General features: G+C 49.2%; 1 protein-coding gene across 1 annotated transcript; it reads left to right on the forward strand.

Moving 5' to 3' along the window:
* Positions 1–5,270: 5,270 nt before the first annotated feature.
* On the forward strand, positions 5,271–13,204 carry ADIRF (adipogenesis regulatory factor). Its single transcript, XM_056352879.1, has 3 exons — positions 5,271–6,838; positions 8,443–8,505; positions 9,342–13,204. Exons 1-3 carry the CDS (start codon positions 6,778–6,780, stop codon positions 9,446–9,448), a joined length of 231 nt encoding a protein of 76 aa, XP_056208854.1. The 5' UTR covers positions 5,271–6,777; the 3' UTR covers positions 9,449–13,204.
* The last annotated feature ends 9,212 nt before the right edge of the window (positions 13,205–22,416 follow it).

A 22,416-nucleotide genomic window follows, 5' to 3' on the forward strand; every position in this document is an offset into this window, starting at 1 on the left:
CTGCTGGAGGCTGGAGTCTATTCATAGTGCACGCTCAGGAGAGACAGGGGAAAATTCCTCTGCTCCAAAGCTTTGCTTTACGGAGGTTTAAAAAAAATTGTTCTGCCAGCCAGGGGGAAAGAGGAGGTGAGTGCCTTTGCTAGCTACAGCACATGTGGGAGGCAGGGGCAGTGTCGGCTGGGCCAGGCTGTAACTAAGCAAGGAGTAAGCTGCTCCCCGAACGCCCGTCTCAAGCAGGCTTCACCCTGGTCCAAAAGGACTGAGACCAGGCGAGAATGATAATTTTTGAGCTAAGAGCAGGCACACTGCTCTAGGGTACTGGGCCACGTAGCTGCTGAGGAGCGAGGCTTGCAGCGCTCAACGTTGATGTGCTGTGCTATGGTAGCATCTTCCCTGTGGGAAGGAAAGGATTTAACTGCTATTTACACACCTATATCTAGAACTGTGAGCCTAAAACCACTGCTCAGCTGTTGCCTAACATGAAGGCACCAAAAGGGTCTGGATGTTTCCTACAGATCTGTCTCTGTGCTCGCCTGCTGCTCGTGTCACTGAGCACTGTTTGTGCCTGGGCCGGACAGGGGTTCGGCACTTCCCTGCCATAGCCCCTGCCTAGGTCTAGTCTAGCCCCATGGAGGTCGGAGCTCAGAGAAGTGCACAAGGCGGTCACAAGCCTTGAAGACGGAGACCAGGACACAAGGTTTCCTCCCACGTGAGCATCCTGCATCAGTGAGCCAGAACAGGGCAGCGCTGTGCCCGTGCAATGGCTCGGTGAGCCTCGGTTTCCTCCCCATTCCTTCCCCAGCTGGCGGCTCCCCAGCCTAGGAGCAGCAATGCCAGTCAGAGCGGCTGCTTCAGAGGTAAGAAAGGTCAACACTCGTTTCTCCTGAAGCAGAAGGGTCTGTCATAAAAGACCCAAAACCTTATCTATTAATTATTCAATTCAACTTTGTTGTATGTCTGCTTAGTTCGCTGCATGGAACAGAAGGCTGTGCTTTTAATGAGTGTTCAGACCAGCATGAAAGGTGAGAGAAAGAAACTGAAAAACAGAAGGATGGAGGAGATGCATCAGAAGACATCCCGCAGCAGAAGGTCCTTTCCCAAGGGAAGCACTGGGAATGCCCCTGCCCCGGGTAAGAGCTGATGGAGGTAAAGAGTAGCAAAGTCATTTTTTGCTGACAAGTCATGTTCTGGGCAGTCAAGAGTTTCTTTTACACATCTCCTGTGAATTATTTAAGTGGTCCTTGTATGTGTGATACCACTCTCATATAAACTGTTAATTTAATCCCTCTGTGACGAGACAACGCTTGGTGCCAGGGGCAGCAGGGCCATTGTCTGTCCCCAGTGACATGACTCAGGCTGTCACCTCCGTGGTGATCCAGCTGCCAAGTGTTGCCTCAACTTTACCATACAAGTGACCAACAAAATGCTGAAAAACATTTTTTTCCCCCTTGTAATAGCAAAACTTACTTGCCATGTAACATTACATTTAAGCTTTATTGAGTGATATGTTGTGATACAGTTCGTAGCCTTTGAGAGCTCCCCCCTAGTTGTGTTTTAAAGGGAATGCAGGGCCTGATTTTTCAAACATGCTCGTCTGGGATGCAGTAGAGAAAGCAATGGCTTTCTCCAGAGTATCTCAGTGTGCATTCCACTAATTTAAATGCAAATCAGGTAATAATACACTTCTTAAAATCCCACTTCATCTGAAAGTCTGGGGTTTCTGTCTGCATAACACACGTCCTAAAACCGAACTCAAAGAGCACCGGAATAAAAACTGCTTCTCTGAGCCCCAGGCGGGGTGGGCAGCACAGCTGTGTGCCGCAAGGGTAAAGCCAGTGTGCCTGAAAAAATATACAGAGCTCTCCTGTGGACCTTACCCTCGGCTTACATCCCAGTTGCCATCCTCAGCTTTCCTAGCCACTCCTGGGATGGGACCGGTTGTTTCTTTCCCTAGCCCTGTACCAGATCTTACAGCCGTAGTCAAGCATTTCCCATCTTTTTGCCCCTTCTAATTTAAAGACCAAACAATTATTTGACTTTCCTAATACTGAAGCTGCAGGATATCATGAGACTCTGCAACAATTCTGGTATTTAAGCTTGGTTTTAGTTTTCAGTGCTCTGGAAGACAGTAGGAACTGGTCACTTCACCTAGACGTTGCCTCAAGGTTCAGAAACCAGAAGGTAAAGAAATCCATATATACTGACCTTATTTTGATCTCATGCCTTGAAGCAGAGGTGACCGGTGATTTCTGGAGAATGTTGCCACCTGTGGAAAAGAAGAATCAGGTAGTCCTACTTTTCTCCCAGAATTGTATTTCAATATTTGAACTGGAGGGCTAATTTAGCTTAATTGACGTGACATGGTAATTATTTCTTTTTATGAGCAAAAAGTTCTGTTTCTTAAAACAATCATATTTCTTGATGTAAACATCACATCCCTCCCACGCTAGTATCAGGCTCTTTTAGCAGCTTAGTGGATGTTGAACACTGCACACTCCGTTAGCTTCAGGAATGATGTTTGTAAAACTTTCCAGCCCTGCCTCACCATTGCATTTACCTTGCTGATGGGAACCATACCTACCTATAAAACCTAACCCTGGCAAAATTATAATTGAGTGAAACCCAAATAAATTTCAACACTTCCCATTTAATTAACCTTGTTTGCCATTTTCATGTGTAAAACATGAGCTCTAGCTGTGATCAGTTCCTTCTCACCTTTATCAGGTAGTAAAAACAGAAGGGTTCATCTTACTGATAGGTGAGAGGGTGCTCAAAGATGCCATAGACGAGGTGTGAAAGGAGAGGAACCAGAACAATTCCTCATTTCCCTGCAGTGCCTTAGATTTAACCCACAGCTATTTGGGCTGTGTGTGTGGAGTTGCCAACCAGCCCCAGAGCCGTGGGTTGTGGAGCCCTCCTAGCACTTAAGGAATCAGTTTGGGTTTTTTTTTTTTCCCTCCCAAACACAAATAACTGCTCTTCACAGGCAACAGACTGAGAAAGTGCAGAACACGGAGAAAAAGCCCAAGGCATGGGAGAAGGGTGCTGGTGAGACAAATTACCTGTCGGAGGCGAGCAGTGCTGCTGGGGGTGGTGACACTTTGTCACATCTCGATTCTGGCCCAGCAGTGTCAGCAACATGCCCCGGTGTTACCAGGTGGAGTAACTTTGGGAATAGCTTGAAATTTCAGGGGCATCTCAGCGTGTGGCTCTGCCTGCGCATTGTGGTACCTACCCCAGCTGGGGGTCACCGGGATTTCTGTCTGCAGTCTCAGCAAATACCAAGACCTGAACGGTGCAAAGGTCCAAACTGACTTTCCACCTGTAAGCGATTTGGTTTGACCTTAGGACACACTGAATGATGCAATCAAAGGCCAGGAAACCCATTCAGAAAGAGGTAATGCATGGGAGGAACAGGAGTAGGGACTGTAGATGTAGGTAGAGGCTGGAGCTGTTAGGCCAATGCTGTGTGGATGTCTGGAGACAAGGAGCACACAGGCTGTAGGGTTTTGGCATTTAGCTTTCAAAATACTTCGTAACATCCCACCCCACCTCTATCTTTTCTTGTCATGAGGCAACATGGTTGAGAACTGACAGTGGCGAAATGGGCAATCCCACAGCACTTGCTGGCCAGGTCCATCAAGTGGTGGTCAGGTCCTCTCTCTCAGTGGTGATAGACTATGGAAAAGCATACAAAAGAGTCAAAGCAAAGACTGGGATTCATGGGGAGGAGCGGTTCTTGAAAAAGCTCCTCTCTTTTTGCCCAGGTGTTCAGGATAGTGGAGAGACAGCATTTCAGAAGACGGCACATTTGAAAGCTGACTTTCTTGAAAACGTAGCCGCTCATTTCCCAGGGCAGCCCCAAGTCTGTTGAACTGCTGCTGAAGTCCCGGGAAAGGCTGATGCCCTGGTGGGACATCCAGCTCATCGCAAGCTCAAACACTTCCCATCACACTTGTGAGAGACCCACGGAAGCCCATCATGAATACCTGATGTCATGAGATACACACAGTGAAGTGTAAGTTAGGTGACCTATAGCTTGGGTTATGACAGGAATTAATTTAAATCTATATGCTTACTTCATTTAGTCCATTCATCTGTAATTAGAAATAAGTTACTATTTTACTTTTACTGTTCCTTAAACACTCTGTCTTAGGAAAAGGCTTTCAAAAGTTTCTCTTGTGATATTCTCTTTAGAGGCCAAGAGAAGTTTGAATGCTTTTGAGAAATAGTTTTTTACTAAATCCAGGAATAGATCCCATCTGCATTAGTAGTTTCAAAATTCATAACAGAACAAAATGAAAACTCAGGGATAAATTGCTGTGACTTTCTGAGCAGGTGACATTCAAATCTTCATTTTTACCCAGGTCAATCACCCTTTTTCTATCTGAGCACTCTAATCTACATCTAACGTCAGTTCAAAAAGCTTCCTGTTAGCTTTAAAAAAGTAATGTTAACTCACAAAGTGAATAAAGATGATGCAGTCTGTCTGTTCCCTTAATTTCCTGATGGGGTTTTGTAACTCTGCAAGCCACCTGATGCACAGACCGTTTCTCCAGTCATATGGGATAAATATGTACTATACCAACGGTCCCTTTTCCCTCCTCTCTGGGCTTCGTTATAATGATCATGCCATGTCAGTTTGCTGGGCAAGAGTAATTTGCTTTCTTTGAGGTTTTTCTTTTTCACTTGGAATCGAGGTAATGATATTAACGCTAAGGATAAGATTACATTAGATGAGGAGTCATGCTGCTATGCTGACAGTGGTGTAGGTTTTACTCATGAATTCGTGCTACTTAATGTTTTGAGCGGGAGGTAAAGCAAGCAGCATGCACAGATCAGACACCCACATGGAGTCCAAAGTGCTGAACAAAGATTTCCACATGGAAGAGTAATAGTTGGAGCTGGAGAAATCTAGGTAGGTGTCAGAGCAGAACTAGAGAGCAACGTTTACCTGAACTGCGTAGGAGCCTCTAAAACATTGCTATAATGTGTTGCATGTTTACGCTCGGTACCAGTGTGCATCGGTTATAAACGTTCTCCCAAATTCCTGTTCTCCCCTTCAGGCAGACAGTGCTGGCCAGCATCAGCAGGGCCCTGGAGCTGAAAATCCAGCAGCAGCAAGGAGCTGGGAGGGCAGCTGGAAGGTATTTGCTGCTGGGCACGTCCCCTCTCACTGGCGAAGGGGGCTGAGAGCAGCCGAAACCCACCTGTTTGTTGTGGCTCTGTTGTGGCTAGGTTCTCAGGTTCAGGCAAGAAAGGTAAGCAGATCTACGTTAGTGGTTTTGTCCAGAAAATGCCAGAGTGCCCCAATACTGCCTGTCTTTTACCTGAGTTTTTTGCAAATTTGAGTAAGAAAATCATTCTGAAAAAGAACTCCGCAAGGAATGGAAAAAGATACCTGACGTGAATACGTAGTTAAAATGCTAATTGACCTGTTGATGGGGGAAAGAGGATTGCTGTTTGAAATAATAAATGAGTGGTGCAAAAGCTGAAAAGAGCTCTCTGCAGTGACAGGCTGAATGGGAGCGGATTGCATTTAAGCTTGTTTTCTGTCACTCTCCCTCACTTGGGTACTAATGAAGTATCAGACTTACGAGAACTGCCACTTCCCACCCTTCTTTATCTGTGGCGTCTTGTTCTCCTGCCTGTTACTTAACACAAAGCTTTCCTCAGAAAGACGAACATGGGTATGAGCGGGACCGTCTGACCGAGATGCTTTGCAGGCTGGAAAATAGTCCCGAGGAGCCCAAGCCCCACAAAACGGGCCAGCCCTTTGGCCCCAGCTCTCCCAGTGCTTTATGTGTACAAAGTTCCTTTGTACCGGGGATTGGTGGCAGAAAACACCCATTCCAGAGGCTGGTGGAAAGCTGTGAAATGCCAGAGGTTAAAGCCAGAAACTTTTATTAAAGTAGTGATGCTAGGTAAGGAGATCAGTTTAAACTTTATTTCTGTCCTAACAAAATCCATACTGCAAAGCTACGCTAGGAAAAGGTGGGTTTGCTAATTTGGCTTCTTTTTTTCCCTTCCCCCGAGAACTGCTAGCGCTGGCACTGGTTACATGCCTAACCCAGGCAAGGCCTGCAGTGGTGATGGGCTTTTGCAATCTGACTTGAGCAGGCAGCTGGGAAGATGGCCAGGTTAGTGGTGTCTTATAAAAATACACGTAAATGACAGCTCTCACCATCTAACAAGGAAAGGGGATGGTGATTAAAACTGCTGAGAATAGAAAGAAGCTTGGGCTGGTTTCTGTTCTCAGGCGGTTCAGCTCAGGGGATGAAGGAAGGAGAAAGAAGCCAGCCCGGCGGGGATGAAAGTTGGCCATGCCCAGATACTGCTACTTCAGTAGTTTTCCAGGACTCTATAAAGCTCAGCCCAGTGGTTTTGCTCTGTCTGTGATGGTGGAACTGGTTTTTTTTTGGTTGGGTTTTTTTTTTTTGTTTTGTTTAATGGTTGGTGGGGGTTTTTTTGTGGTTTTGATTTAGAAAAAAACAAACTTATAAACAAAGACAGTGCGATGAGGCAGAAATTTCTACCTGGGCACACCCTCTCATTGGGGAGGGTAAATAAACGGCTTTTCTGTGTGTATTTTCAGCTCTGGTTCCTCACATCCAAACCCCACCCATTGCACCCATCACCCCCCAAAGCATCAGCAGGTCTCCTGGCACACGTATAAAAGCAGGACAGGTCAGGACACCCCTCACATAGTGTGCTATACATTGCCAGGTGCTTAATTTTATTGAAGCAGAGGAGTGTTAACAGGTGTCAGAAGCCACGATGTCAGCCAAAAACTTCCAGGGGCTGAAGGAACAGGCTGAAGGTGCAGCGAAGGATGCTGGTGAGAAAGATGAAATGTTGTATATTTGTGGGGGGGCTTAGCGCTGCTTTCGCTTAGAGAAACATTGGTGCTAGCAGGACACAGCGGCCCCTTTTTCCTTCAGTTCCCAGGGGCCAGGTTTTGGCCATGGCCCGGAGGAGGCGCCGGGCTGGCCACGGGGGCAGCCATGTCCCCCCAGCTCCCTCTGCAGCCCCTGAGCATCGTCCAGCCTTTATCGCTCCCCAAACAGTTCTTTAAACTTAGTGCTTTTAGAGCAATGGAGCCTTTTTTTTTTTTTGCTAGTAATAACCTTCTGTATTTAGCATTTACATGGCTCAGGGTGGTCTGTTCTCATGCTCTGCAGTGGTTTTTAAGCTGTTCTCTTTTTAAGAAGTTGGCCTTAACCTTTGATTAGTATTTGCTGCTTTGATGAGTATTTGAGGCTGTCAGTGCCTCCCGGTATTGGTTGCAATGGACTGTTTGTAATAAGTAGTATGAGTATGTTTCCATTGTTTTCTTCTCCGGCAGTGATCACCAGACTTCGTAGGGTTTAAAAAAACCTGTGCACGCATTTCTGTCACAGCTCTGCCTATGTTGTAGGGCCAAGGACTCTATTATTATTAGCACTGTGCATTGGAAACCAACTTTAAAAGGCAAAGTATAGTAGTTTTTCCTTTAAATTAAAAATTGCAATATATGTATAGCTTATTCAAGCATTTTATGATATATTCCTTACAGTGTGTGTGTGCAGCTCATTGCTAGCAGGGTGTGATTTGTATCACAGTCCTGGATTCTGATCCTGCGCACACTTTGTTGTGTAGCTGAAATATGTGAGTAACCTCACTTATTTCTTCAGAGTTACAGTAAGTTTCCGCACACCTGGGAGCAAATGTGTAGCAGGCCCAGGGAGATGACTGTACACCTTGCTGAGAAATAAAACAGTCCTTGCTGCTTCCTGAATATGCTCATGTCGTTGAGGGGTCACTTCTAGCAAAAGTGATAGGATGGGTTTCAAAATTGTCAGACATCTTAGAGTTACATGGCATCTCACTTCTTTAACGCTTTATATTCCGGAGTTGATCTGTTGTTTCTTCGATTTGTATCTTGTTTGTAAAATCTCCCTTTTCCTGTCCTGCTCTGTTTAATGCATTTGCTTCCACTTTGGAAAAGGCCTTACTCCCAAACAGCCTGCAAGGAAAATGCATGCTAGACAGCCAAGCTTCTCCAAGCAGAATAAGTAGAAAAGTCAATACAAGCAAGCGTAGTGTAAAATAAGCAACTTGCAGCCAAATGTCATCATTCCAACTCACTGCTAATCTTTGCTCCTTTATGTCCTTTCTATTTTATCTTCTTATCTATCATTGCTTCGCTCAGCTGACCGTAGGTGCTAGGTGGATGCTAATCTCATAGCAAGCTGCGCTGGCAACACACCACTCCCAGGGTGCCCACAAGCGAAGGACACAGCCTCAGCCTGCCTCCATACCAGCCTGAGCTCTTGCCAGGGCCATAACCTTCTGTGGGCATGCAGAAAAGCCAACTGACATAGGGAATTCCCATAAGCATGAATGTGAACAGCTGGAAATTTATTTATTTAGTTAGTTATTATTATTTGTCCTTACTTACAGCAAACGCGTTGGGACAGGCTACCCAGGACACAGTCAACCAGATTACAGATGCAAGCCAGAAAGGTAGGAGCAATGCCATTCAAATGAAGGAGCGATGGAGCAGCTCAACACGAGCCAGCAGCAGGCAGTGCTCATTCCCCGCTGTCCCATGGGTGCTCTCACCCTGAAAGTCCTGGTTTTCAGTGACAATTTTTGGCTTTTTATGAATCTTGTGGGAAAGACTTTCAGGATCTGTTGCTTCGTAGCTCCATAAGTTTACTGGCAGACAGTAGCTGACACTCCCCTGGCCACCGAGTCTCATGCACGGCACTTCAGATTTTGGCTTCCCTTTTTGAAAATTTCTGGGAACAGGGTGGACAAAACTTTTTCTTTCTTGAGAATGAAGTAACTCCATGACACATCTGGCTGCCTGCAGCCCAGCAGGCAGGAGTGCATCCAGGTCCAGCCCCACGCCGGCTTCCAGCGCCTGCTCACACAGCAGCTGGGGTCGAACATCCCACAGCTCCAAAGGTGCCGTCAGGAGATGTCTTGGCAACTCACTTCTCTGGATTGGGAACAAGTTAAACAAAATACTAGGATCAGTTCTTGATTTTAATAATTTTCTGAGGGTGAGAGGAGAGTTGGTGACTTCAGGACCTAAAATCTTAAAGCCAAAATGCACCGACAGCGTCTCCTTAGAGCAGATGCCCTCTGCGGCGCCGTGGATGTGCAGAGAAGGGCGGGCTTGGGCACTTGCTGACGTTGGATGGGGAGGCAGCAAAACTGCTGAAATATTTTTTTAAAGATGTATCTGTATTTTTATAGTCTAATCATTTTCACACCTCCCCCTTTCATTGTAAATATTACACCATGTGCTGCATTTCCCCAGCTTTCTGCTTATCTTTTTTCCTCTCTTGCAGCTATCGACAAGGCTTCCAAGATGGCACAAGACGGGGTAGAAAAAGCAACCGGCCAAGCCGCAGAAGCAATGTCTGGCCTTGGGAAAAAGTGTGGATTTAAGAAATGATGCTAATTTAAGCAAACAGTATTATGTATAAAAATCTCTCTTTGGTCTGCAATTCTCTACTCCTTTGTGTAGAAAAATGAAAGCTGTTTGATATCTGGGTAATTTCTCTCTCTTCAAATACAAGTTTTTAAGGCAGAGGGCCCCCCTCATCCTTTATGTGGGAAAAATACGTCTGTTAGCACATCTGCTCACAACCTTCAACGTGGTTCACAAGGCTTCAGCAGTGCTGTTGCCCTGCGCTTAAAACAGTGCAATTAGAGCCACGTTTGCTGCGTGTATTTATGAAAGCAATGAAATTGTCCATACTCCAGGACACCAGAATAGTCATATGATGAAACCGAGTTTCCTTCCAGTAATCAAAAGTTAAGCTGGGGCTATATTTCTTGTCAGTTGTCCATTTTTCCCCATCTGCTGTATTTTCGGGTAAAGATAAATAAAAGGTATCGTAAGATTTCCACCACCCAAAAATACTTTGCCTTGTTACGTACTCTTTTTTATTTTATGGGGACTTGCGGTGAAGGGTTGCTCAATGTCTTGCAAATCTCTTTTGCTCTTTGATTCAAAGCCCGGTGAGGTCAGTGACCATCCCGTAAGGGAGGCGAGTACTGAATCAGTTTGCAGTTTGGCAGCCGGCTCTGGAAAGGACTGGTCCCGCACTGCAGAGGAGCCCTGAGATCTCTGCAACTGGATGCAGGTTCTGCCGTCCGCCTCCTCGTTCCTTTCTCTTACGTGTCTATCGTCCATCTAAATTTCGTGTTACCGTCATCCACGACACATCTTCTGTTAAGTCTGCTGGGGACAAAAACCAGGCACTTGCTTTACGCCAGCGCACACGGGCAGCACTGCAGCTCGGCGCAGCTGGTGGCACCGCCGCGAGACAGGGCACCACATGTGCTGGGCGCAGCTGGCAGTGGGCACTGCGCCGCGGCCGCCGGCTCACCGAGGCAGCGGGAGAGAGGCCAGCGGGCAGCCTGGCCTACCTGGTGGAAATATTTGTTTTAGCTTGCTGCTTGCTGGGCGATCAGAGGCCGCTGCAGCCAGACAGGGTGCCCGCTTGGTGCTGCCGCTGGCAGCAGAAGGTGCTGATACCCACTTACAGTAAGTGCTCTTACCTTGCCCTCTGCATGTTTCTCATCGCTAGGCGATATTGCCTTTCTTTTCAGTTTTGTTTTGGGTTGGTTGTATTTTTTTTCTCTTGGTTTGAAGCCTTACCGGCCTGGTTAAAAATCTAATCTGGGCCTTACAAAAGAAAACCAAAGCATAACTGAAAGCATCTGGCTGTAATGAAATAGGGCAATCCATGCCGGTGTGAGAAACCGGTGCCTCCACTGCTGCCCAAGAGCTGTGGCTGACCGTGGTTTTTGGAAGCTGATCTTGGCAAATGCAGCCCTAGGGGAGACTGACATGCGGCTGAACCCGAGGAGCACCCTGCCTGCATCTGCACCAGGACACTGCGGACTGACGGGAAAGCCTTTAGAGGGCCCTGTAAGTAATAGACCATCTGTGAGTAAACATAGTCCAGGGCTTTGCACGGAGCGTCCCTATGCAATGTCCACTGTCATTTAAAGCTTTAAAAGACTAAATATTTGCCCAAGTACAAGCTTACAGAAAAGCATTAGACTATTGCACTCTCAGTTACTGGGCAACCCTCAATAGTACTTAATTATTTAGTACTTTCCATGGTTACCTCCCTGACGGTGAAATCTTCGGAGAGTGAGTCTTTAGGCTCGGTGTTTCATAGCTAGTGCTGCGTTTGTGGGTGCTGGTGGCCCATACACTGCTCTCCACCACAATGTTTTTATTCATCCAAACCACTCGTTATTTCATCCTACACTGAATAAATTGAACAGTTGTGGGGTTTTTTCCCCAGTGAAACCTGTTGCCCCCTTACGTGACTGGTGCTGTTCCTGCTGCTTTGTGCACGGGGACGCAGCCCTGACTCCTGCTGCGCAGTTTTTGTTTCCTTATTGCAATCACAAGCCAGGGCTTCAGTGTAACTGCTCCAGTTATCGCTGCCCGCTGCTCTGGCCCAGCGAGGGCTGCAGCACTGGTGGGGTAGGGGCTGGGCTGCCTGGTGGCAGGGACTGCGCGGGGTCGTCCCCCGAGCCGAGCGGGGAGAAACGCCTTTCTCCATCCAGCTCCAGAGGCAGCTCCCAGCTCCTGGTCCCCGGCACAGGGATGCCCTGGCTGCTTCGGCACCGATCCCAGGAGCCTGATGGCAGCGTCTCACATCCCACTTGTCCTGAGGGTGGATGCTGTGCCACAGGCACTCATGAGCCTGAGTCACTTGCTGGCAAGTGTTTCTAGATCTGAACTTCAGTGCTTTGCTCCACAAATAAGGTCACTGCTTTGGTAACAGTGCTCTTTGGCCTTGCGGTGTTTGGGGCTCTCTGTCCCTTGTGCATCACACAGGGAGCCGTGTCCCAACCCGGGAGCTGTGTCCCCACCCAGGACCATGCCTTGCCATCCATCCCGAAGGCTCCAGATGTTGTGTAAAAGCAAAGCAGACATCCCTCAGGCTCCATCAGCCCATGCCATGTGAAGTTATCCAACACTTGAGTTCTCAAATTTCCTAAAATTTGCTCCTGGGTGTGCCCCCAGCTGCCTAAGTCACGAAATGCTGGGCAAAGGGGATTCATGTGCCAACCTGGCCAGGCTGCCAGCACCAGCACCACCTGCCCCATGCCCCACTCCAACGCCCCAGAGACCTGCCCGGGGTGGCTGGGGGGACAAGCAGCTGCCCCATGTCCCCTTTGCAGCTCAGCAGGGCAGGGGCACAGGGGCACAGATTTTACCAGACTCTTTGAAATCTACCTTCAGCTCCTTTCTTTGCCCAAGAAAACATGAATCCTCATCTCAGGTGAATGCTTTGATTAATGGTTATCGAGAACCTGAGCTTTCTGAAACCTGCCTTTGTGGCTGTAGTTTCCCATCGTGGCAAAATGCAAAGGTGATTTTTTTTGCAAATCCCCACCGCCTTCCCCCAACCCTGATGTCATTTACTAACAGTTCTAAGCTTTTATTTCTCCTTTCTTTGCAGCTCCCAGACCTAGACCAGGCACCTGCCCAAGCTTTTTGAGCATTTCTAGCCCTCAGGGTTCATTTTGAAAGCGGGGAGAGCAGAGCCTACGCAAAGGCTGGACAGCAGGGTCCGTAACTGTTGAGCACAGCATGCTGACCGGCTGCTTGTGCAGGGAGACGTGCTGCGGTGAGTGTTAACCAAGCCCTTAGTAAAGCGAGCCCTTCTTACTGCTCTCGTGCTGGTCTTGGCATGAGCAGCCCCCCAGGCCTGCCAGCAGCAGCTCGCCCTGCCTCAGTTTCCCCCGGGTGTCGCTCTCACACGTGTTGCGCCAGCTGCCGTTCCATTCCCCACGTCTAACTTAGGCAGCATGTGTGAAACACGGTCTCCTTTGTCCCTTAGGACTAACCCTCCGTCTTTTTACTTCTTTTCCCAAATCACCCTTTTGCAGTTATTCAGGTCCTCGCTCCCTGCCGTGGCGCAGCCCCTGTCCCTGACCCCACGCCCCCCCAGGGACAGTCCCTGCAGGGCTGGGGGGCTGCTGCAGTGGCACAGCCGCAGCTGGGGGACCTGAGGCTGAGCAGCAGGACATGGATGGGACATGGACAGGACACAGGAGGGACGTGGGGGGCTGCTGCGGGGGGCTGGTGGGTGCCAAGAGGGAGGCACAGACAAGGTGGCGCTGGGGCTTGTGGAGAGTGAGTGCAGGAACAGCTCGCAGCTTTGTGAGGGTACCGTGCAGAAATTGTGTGCAGAAATGGGATGGGGCAGCACCTCTGTGAAAAGGAGCTCGCCTGCCTTAAAGTAAGGTCAAGGAACCTCAAGGTGCACAGGCTGGGGCTGGGCCGGGTGCTGGTCTCCGTATGCCACCGCTAATGTACAGGGGTGAAGCTGCTGCGAGGGCTGCGGGCTTTGCCCCTGTTCCTGCGCTCTGCTGCGACCTGAAAACCTGCCGGGTGACCCTGCCAGCCCCAATCCCTCCCAAAGAGCAGCAGCAGCAGCGGCCCGCAGCAGGACGGGTGCCCCGGGCAGCCCCAGCACGTCGGGCCAGGCTCTGCACCCTTTCCCCAGCCAGCCGTGACTGCTGGCTCGGTGACGCCGGAGGGTATGTCCCGGCGGCTCCCCAGAGCCCCCGGTTATGGGCCGATCCATTGCCCGTGAGGGGTCCGGCTGCCCCTCGGGGCTGCCCGCGCCGCCTGCTCCCAGCACCCGCGGCAGCGGCGGGTCCAGCCCACGGGCGGAGAGGGACCTCCCGTTCCCGTCCGCGTCCGTCCCCTCCCGCGCACGCAGGCTGTCCCCTCACGTGGAACTTGGCAGGTTCTGCGAATTCGGGCTCTGCTGCAGGCGGGGCTGGGGCAGGGCCCCCTCCCCAACCCCTGCCCACGCCGGGGCTGTGGGAGCCCCTGGCTGCAGCCGTGGCGGGTGGGGGCGGGGAGGGCCAAGGCGTGCGGCACTGCGGGTGCTGGGACGTGGCCCCGTGGCAGAGGCTGAGCGGGCTGTGGGGGGAGCTGCTGGTGGGTGCTGTTGGGCCCCACCGGGTTGGGGGTGTCCCACAGCTGCGCTGGTGACAAAAGGACGCCGGGGTCTGGCCCTGCTGGCAAGCGCTGTGTGTTTGCTGGGGCTGGCTGGTGGCCGAGCTTAGGAAGCATCTGTGCTTGCGCCTTGGCCGCTTTAGCCCGTGTTTTTGCCAAGCCGCCCTGGCACCGCTGCGAGCAGCACGGCCGGGTTCCAGCCGGGTGGCACGGGGAGGGGGCGAGGCGGCGGGGGACGTGGGCGCATGGAGCCCAGCCCTGCTCTCCTTAGCCCCATGTGCTGCGAAGGGAAGGTCACCGGGTTGTGTCCTGTGCCAGGGTGGCTGAGGGCACCGAGGAGCGAGGTCGTGGCCATGGCACGGAGGGACGGGCAGGCGCAGCACCGCACACTGCACCCGCCCCGGATTGTGTTAGGGAACGCTGCTGCGGGGATGGGTGGCAGCAGCTGTGGCACTGGGTGCAACCTGACATCTAAATGCACTTGTGATGGAAATCGTGGTGCCTGCAGAGAACTGCGCCTCTCCGCTGGCCTTCTGTGCTTTTGCTCTAAATGAGTAACAGAAAAGTCCTTTTTATAGTTGCAAACTGGGGTGTGCTTTAATGTCTTTACTCCTGTGAGGCAATCACCTTCACCTGTGTGCAGGGAGTGTTGCAACAGCACGTACACGCTCCAGTGCTACGATTCAATATGTACCTGCAGCGCGTCGGTGTGTAATATAATTAGGATTATTTCAGTAATTTTATTTCTACACTCAAGTTCATCGGGAAGTCAAAGCATCAGTGCTGGTGCCGTACCCGTCTGCTCTCATGGAAGTTGCTCACGAGCTGGTGATGGAAAAACCCACAGGGTTGTATTTGCAGTACTGGAGTGTGGGAGAGAAGGAACCATCCTGCACTTTGCAGTTGGGATAGGATGAAGATACACAAATAGACGAGCCTGTTGCTGACTCCGAGTCTCACCCCTGTCAGTAACTGGAGCAGAAGCCGAGCGGGACGAGGAAATTGAAGTTTCCTGCCAGCAAGGCCAGCAGAGGGGCCGGGAACAATGGGAATGCTGCCTCTTGGCTGCTGCGCCACGAGCATCCGCGGGTCAAATGCTACCCTCAGTTTATGGAAATACTTCAGGGTCTTTTTTCTGCATCGTAGGCCAGTTCTGAACTTTGTCAGTGCCCCTTGACTTGACGTCAAGGAAGACATTAATTTTAAACCAAAATTGTTACTTTCCCTGCATTTTGGGAGCATATTCTGGTAGAACTTGCTTTCATATGTGGTGAGTAATCCCTTCCCTGCTGTCAGAAGATAACATGATGCAGAGAAGCCCCTCCCCACCATCAGGAAACCCTCCACATCACATTTAATCGACATAAAGTAGGACTTTGTGGTCAGTAAGGAACTGCAACGGCTGGAAGAAAACAGAACCTTTGCCATGATGCTGGAAAGGACATCACAGGGGGACTGTTGTTTGTGAGATGGCAGGCCCGGGCTCGAGAGAGGCATTCCTACAGCCTGCTGTGGTGGTAACCACGGGCAGAAGATCAGTTTGATGAATAAGCCCAGTGTTCTGGGGTCGGTTACACTTTTGCAGCCCTTTTCAGCAACACTTACTTGATCAACAGAGTGGAAGCTCCCATCCCCTGTGTGGAAGGGCACAGAAGTAATTGTGCTAGAAAGCAGGTGGGGACAGGGAGGGAAGGACACAAGCCTTCTCCCTTTGCCCTCCAGAGCCAGGCATTGGAAACAAGGGGTTAAAATATTATGACACATCACGAAATTATTAGCTTCGTCTAACACAACAAAGATTTCATCAGATGCTTGAAAAAGCAGGGTTAGCTCCTCCCATTTCTTTTTATAACCATGGATTTTAAGTCCTACTGGGGAGAAAAAAAAATGCGGGCAAGAATCATCTGAAACTGGATACTTTTCTATGTAAGGTTCTGAAATGCTGAAGTTGATTTAAGCAATCCCTCATCGGTATGCCTTGGATGCAATGTTTTTCTGCCCGGCTGACGACTGGCTGCACCTGCTTGTATCTCCCCCTGCGGCACCGGCTCGGGAGCCTTTGGTCGGGACAGCTGTGGCATGCGCCCTGTTTACCAGCTCCATATGGAAAAACAAAGCTTTCATTCCTGGGCTATGGAAAACTTCTGCCAATTAATACACACCCCCTCTCTGGGGAGGAAAACATAATAAATGCTAATGTTCTCTTCAACCTTTTATGCCTTGTATATTAATCACCCAACAAGGGCTCATGGCTTTTCCCTGTTCCAGTTTGCATTTGCCCTGTAACTGCTGGGAGGAGTCCTGCTTTGTCTATAAAAAGCCACACTTTGCCAAACGCTGGAACAGAACCGAACTTAGGGAGTCGCTCACCCACCCTCTGCGGGGAGAGGACGGAGCAGCCATGTTCGGGATGGGGAAGAAGCTCGCTGAAGAAGCCGCGCAACAAGCCGAAAGCGCTGCGCAGGTGGCAGGTAAATACAGCTCCCTGCTTTCCCCCCTCCTGGGCCTTGGGTGCTGCACCTGCCCTGCTCCCAGCCCTGCGAGCACAGCTGTCTCAGCAGGAGCTGTAGGGATGCTGTCCTAAAGGCTGTGGCCACGACATCCCGTAATCCCCAAACTATAATGCTATGCACTGAAGGCGGCAGAGAGCCGAGAGGGGAAGACGATGCTGCTTATTTAGGGCTTTGCCTCCTAATGTGAACAGCCATTTTTGGCTGTTCTACAGCTGTACTGGGGCTGTACTACAATCCCAGTTTTACAGTGGCACAAAGGAGGACTTCCCTGAAGCCCTGAGGTCTTTTATCTGCTCAGCGCCGTGCAGTTGTCAGCCCCGCTCTGCTGCCCGCGCTCCAGCCCTGCCCGCATCGCAGGCACTTGCCCCACCGAAAGCACAGGTGCAGCTGCAAGGGCTCAGGGCACCTGAGCCAGCTTTACTCCTGCGGCGAGGCTTGCTGAAATGGCCCTGAAATTGAAGAACACACTGCTTCGATGAGCCGTTGTTAGTGAAGTTTTAGCACTGGTGCGATTCCAGGAATGTTTGTGCTTAGCGTAGTAAGTGAGCAGTGGAGACCGTGTCTTATTTCTCTAGGTGACATCTAGGTAAACTCTCAAAACCAGAACAAATTCTGTGACTTCAAATACAGTAGAAATATTACTTGCAGCTTTTGTGCCCCATGAAGCGAGTGGAAAGCCTGTTACTTATTTACTGTCTGTCCTTGGTTGAGTTTGCTAGGAAGATGAAAGATACGTAACCCCACATCCACCCCCCCCTTTTCCAAAGAATTTGGGTTTATGGTGAAATCAACAAGATTTCTGCTAAAGCATGAATAGAAACCCACCAGGATGCAGGCAGTTGGAGGGTAACCATAAAGTTTTGTTTTCAAATGCAGTGCTTTTGCTGTGCAGCAGCCCTAGAACTGCATATTTTGTGGAGATTTTTTGATGCTCCTAACTTTTTTGACATTAGGGAAATAGCTACTGTTTCCTATGCTGGAAGAGCGATACGGATTTTTTAGAAGTAGTATTTGGCATCGTGAAGGAGCTGAGCAGCCATCTCAGTGTTCAGCTGCCTGGACATTTAGGAGTCAGCAAACTCAAAGAGCAAAGTTTTTAAATAGCAGCATCAGTCCTTCCCCTTCTGCCCCGAGCACCTGAAGCTGAACCAGTTCTTCAGACACTAGCAGCCTGAAGCCCTGTGCCTGAACCCTGTGCCCATCTTCCCAGCAAGTCCTGCGCTGCAGCACGGCTCTTCCAGCTGGAGCTGCATCCTGGAACACCACCACGAGGTCCCAGGGACTGGCCTGGCTTTGGCCACTTCTGTGCCATCAGCACGTACCTTGGTAACATGCAGCAGGTACACAGCACCTGATGGTGAACTCGTGTGGCATCACTGTCACCAACTCCTGGAAGTATTGTAGGGGTACCCTCTATACTACTATATATATACATATATACACACACTATATATATATGTATATATAAAATACTCTATAATCCCCATTTAAATGAAAATAAAAGGGGCTTTTATGACAGTTTTTTTAACAAAAACAAGACTGTCCAACGGGTGGTCCTGCAACTGCTGCTTACCTTGTCTCTGCGCTACTTCTGCCATGCATGCGTGCGCCCCAGAGGCACAGCCCCATGAGCCATTGCCAAGAGCAGCACAACCGGGCTTTGCAAGTATCTAAAATTAGCACCTACCCCATGGTTCCTAAAAGGAGCCATGGACTCAGCTGTGACCCAAGATTGCTATGGGAAGCATCTTCCTCAGCAGCACCTTCTGGGCAGTGACCGTCTGTGACGTTAGGAGCCTGCAGCAGGAGATGAGGCAGGGTGGTAATCCGCGTGTCCTTCAAGCAGTAAAGTGCCCTGCAAACCCCAGGAGAAGCAGGCCACTGGTCTTTACAAGACGCTTAATGACACAACTGCTGTTGAAGAGCCATTCAGTTCAAGCCTGGAGATCTCTGAAACTTCAGACCCTCCCAGGCCACTGAGATGCCCATCCTCACCTGCGCACTCGCCGTCACGCAGCGCCCCAGGCATCGGGCTCGCTCCGTCAGCCCCCGCTCCAGCGGCACCCGGCGCACAACACATCCCTGTGTTTGGAGAGGTAGCGGCTGGAGCCAGGGGGAGCAAAAGAAATCCAGGGTCAGCTGACGGCCATTTGCCCCAAACTTTTTTTTGCCTCTGCTGAGCAAGACTTCCCCCATCATAGCTACTGGAGGCCGAGCATCCAAATATCATTATTTTCTAGGCTGCAGTTGCTCTGCTTTAAGACACCACCTTCTCTTGCTCTTCATGTCTCAGTAAGCCTCCTCTATTGAACATTTCCATGCCTTTAAAACTAATCTGGTCTCTTATAGAGTAACGTTTTTTCTAGCCACAAGAAAAAGCATTAGACCGATCACTGAATTTTGATGTGCTGCCCTTCCAGCACGCTGCTCCAGACAGCGAGCATCAAGCTTTTTGCAGTTGGTGAGAGAATCTACCAACCAACCCACCTGAGCCCGCTCTCGGCAGATCTTACCCAGGCTCAGAAAAAGGAAGGTTTCATTGCACCTGACTGTCTGCGAGGGTTTGTTTCCTGACACTGTAGGGGACACGTCGTAATGTCCATAATCTTCATCTGTACCAAGACACACGGGTAATGTGGGGGACTACAGCTGGAGTCCTAATAGCAGCTCTCTCACAAGATCAGGGTGCCCATCCTTAGGGAATAATTTTTCATCTTCTAGTCCTGAAACATTTAGGGAACCCTTCTAAAATGTGATTACTGAATTCAGGGGAAAGGTAAGAACTGCTTGATTGACCCTTCTTTCTCTCCTCATTCCAGTAAATGCGGTGGGCCAGACTGTGCAGCAAGCAGTGGAGCAGGCTAAGGATGCTGGTCAGAAAGGTACCGTGATGTTTCTGTTCACTTCAATAGTGTCACATCAGCAAAGTCCCAGATATGTCCCCCACCCCCTCCCTGCTCCTTGTCCCACACCTGGTGGGAAACGGGAAGGTCTTGCAGCGATGCTACAGTTACCTTTGTTTTTCTGTTTTAAAAGCTCTTGACGAGGTCCACAAAGTCGCTGAAACCAGTGAAAAAGCTGTAAAAAACGTAGCGAATCAAGCGACTTCATGGACCAAAAGCTTTGGACAATGAAGACAAAAATGTACCACCACTGAAATTTTTGTAAACAACTTTCTCCTATGTGTACTCTTAAATAAAGAAAACACTTATACTCTACCCGGCTTGCATGTATTCCTTAGGAATCTTTTGCTTACACATATTAAAAAAGCATTTACAATCGCGGGTTGAGAAAGCCTAGGTTACTTCACAGAGCTGACAGCTAAAGCTGTGCGATGCTATTAACGCGGACAAACACTGGTGTGGTTTTTTTATGAGGTAAGGGGTAGCTCAGAGCAAGCACAACGTGAAGGCAAGGACTTGAGAGCTGGTCTCTCCTGTGTTGTCACTGAGCCCAAGTCATGGCCGGGTGCGTGCGAGTGTGACGAGCTGTGCACCCAACAGCCCTTTCACAAGGTAAGCACCTGTGTTCTGTGACTGCGCTCGTGCTTCTGGTCTTAATCTGTAAAATCGCAATTAGCTACTGTGCTAATGAAGACTCAAGTGTGTTTGAGACGTACGTAACCACTGTGACGCTCAAACTAATGCCAATAGCAGAACGACGTGGTACTGCTGGCAGAGCATGTAGCTGGCCGCTGTTTACACTGCCTGAGGCGGATCACTGGTACAGCTTCAACAGCTCTGCACAGCAAAGTATCGACGAGTAAAAGAGGAGCTGAAAGAATGAGAGCCGAGCACTTCTGGGCTGTTTAAAAAAACCCAAAAACCAACCACCCAAACAACAAACCCAACCGAATAACTAAATACCCAACCCCAAACAGCAGCAACACAACCACCCTGTGTGCACGAGCTCAGAATGAGGTCTTAGAATCTACAGACTCGCCGATTACGAACAGTCATTCAGAGGTCACTTACTTGGCATCCTGGAATCACAGCAAGAACGACCATGGCTCCAGCACTTCCTCCTGATGGTGACAGTTGCCATCAGCAAAAACTGGCATAGCAACGAGTTCTTTGCTGGGATAAAAAAAAATGATTGTTCTACTTGTTCTTCTGTATAACAGATATTTTGCACTTAGTAGTTTGCAGGCAGTGTGTAACCCCGGCCGCTGTAGCTGTCACCTTTATGAAATTCACTTGCACCTTCAGAGCACTTACCGAGATGCTCTCAGCACAGTCTACAGAATCAGCACCTCCTGCTGCGCGAGGGATTACACCACCTGCTGCGGTAAGGTGTGTTTTGCCCTAGGTAGCAGGCGTGGTTCAGAGCCGTTTCAAACCTGTGTTCCCATCTAACTTCAGGTACTGACTGGCTCCCTGCCAGGCACCCCAGCGAGCTTCTCGGCGAGTATCCGGTGGCAGGTAAGTGAATGCAAGCGGTGACAATCTTAGCTGGAAGAGAAAACTTGTGTACATGGGTATTTATATGTGTAAGGAGGGGAGCATTCCCCAAGACGTTTGGTCCAACACCTAACTGAAGTTACAGCTGCAGTAAAAAAAAAAACCCCAATACTTACAACGTCCCAGACAGCAATTGCTTTCTTCAGCTGTGGCTAGGGGCTGGGAACTTTGGCTTTGCACCTAGCCTCTGAAACCACATTAACTCACAGCAACCGCGTGGAATTTCACCCCTTTCTTCTATCTGTTGCTGTTGCCAGGTCTCGAGAGGGATGTGGTACAAAACGTGCTAAGGAACATGCGATTTTATGTTTTTCTTAACTGTCTGATCACATTAGGACTGAACTCAGCGATGCTCAGCACCAGTGTGACCTTAATGCTCCAGACCATTTCAGAGCAAGCTGCCACAAGAAGTCTGGAGTCACCGATGCAGTTTGGTTCTGGCGTTCAGCTAGCAGCAAAGGGCAGATCGACTGATGTGCTGTAATCTTAAGTCAGACTCCAAGCATCAATCTCCTCAAGAATCTCAGCTCCTTGATCAGAAGTACCCCAAGTTCTTTTTACACCAGCCCTTGGATATGCTCAGATTTGTGTCTCATGGGTCTCCAACACTGTCCCTGTTAACAAGAGGTCAGTAACCGCTGCAGTCAGGTGGGTTGTGGAGAAATCCAGTCAGCCTTAAAGGCTCATCTCTTGGTTTGGTAAAATCATGCCAGGGGGTAGGTCTGCTTTCTTTTGAGATGTCCTGGGAAAAGAAGTGTTAACATACGGATGCGAAAGAATGTAAGATGCTAATGAACTGGGGAGTTCAGGCATGGTGCAGCTTTTGGCTTTTTTTTTTTTTTTCCCTTCAAAGTGGGGAGGAGGTAGAAGATAATCCCAGTTAGCTAGCGATGCCAGCTTTCCACATGCTCCAGCAATGAAAGGGTCCCATTTTTGAAGTTTGCACAGCCAAACTAGAAGTGCTTTACTAGCTGGAGAGAGAGGAAATGAGAGGGAAAGGGAGGGAGAGCAACAGTAATTACCCAAAACTCATCACTGCTACTGAACTTTGCTTTCAACATCGTCGCTGCTGGATAATGCACCTGGGTTTTTAAGATTCTTTCTCTTTTCAATACTACTGATATCTATTCGTGAATTTTTAGCCTCCAGGTTTTGGTGGAAGCAGGTTACAGTTTGTCAGTTGAACGGTTAAAATCGTAGTTTCATTTCACTATCTAATAAATGTTTACATAAAAGCTGCACTGAAAAATATAATCCAAGATATGGATCTCATGGTGTGGAGATCCACATCTTGATCACAGTAATTCTTTCATGCTCAAAGGGTTCTCATTGTTTCCAAAAATAAATGCCAGTATATATATATATATACACACACTGCACTTAGGTGATGTGTAGTACTTTTATAACCCTAGATACCAGCATATATGATGGAGTAAGCCACTAA

Source organism: Falco biarmicus, chromosome 9, assembly GCF_023638135.1.
Source record: "Falco biarmicus isolate bFalBia1 chromosome 9, bFalBia1.pri, whole genome shotgun sequence".
In the NCBI taxonomy this organism is placed as follows: domain Eukaryota; kingdom Metazoa; phylum Chordata; class Aves; order Falconiformes; family Falconidae; genus Falco; species Falco biarmicus.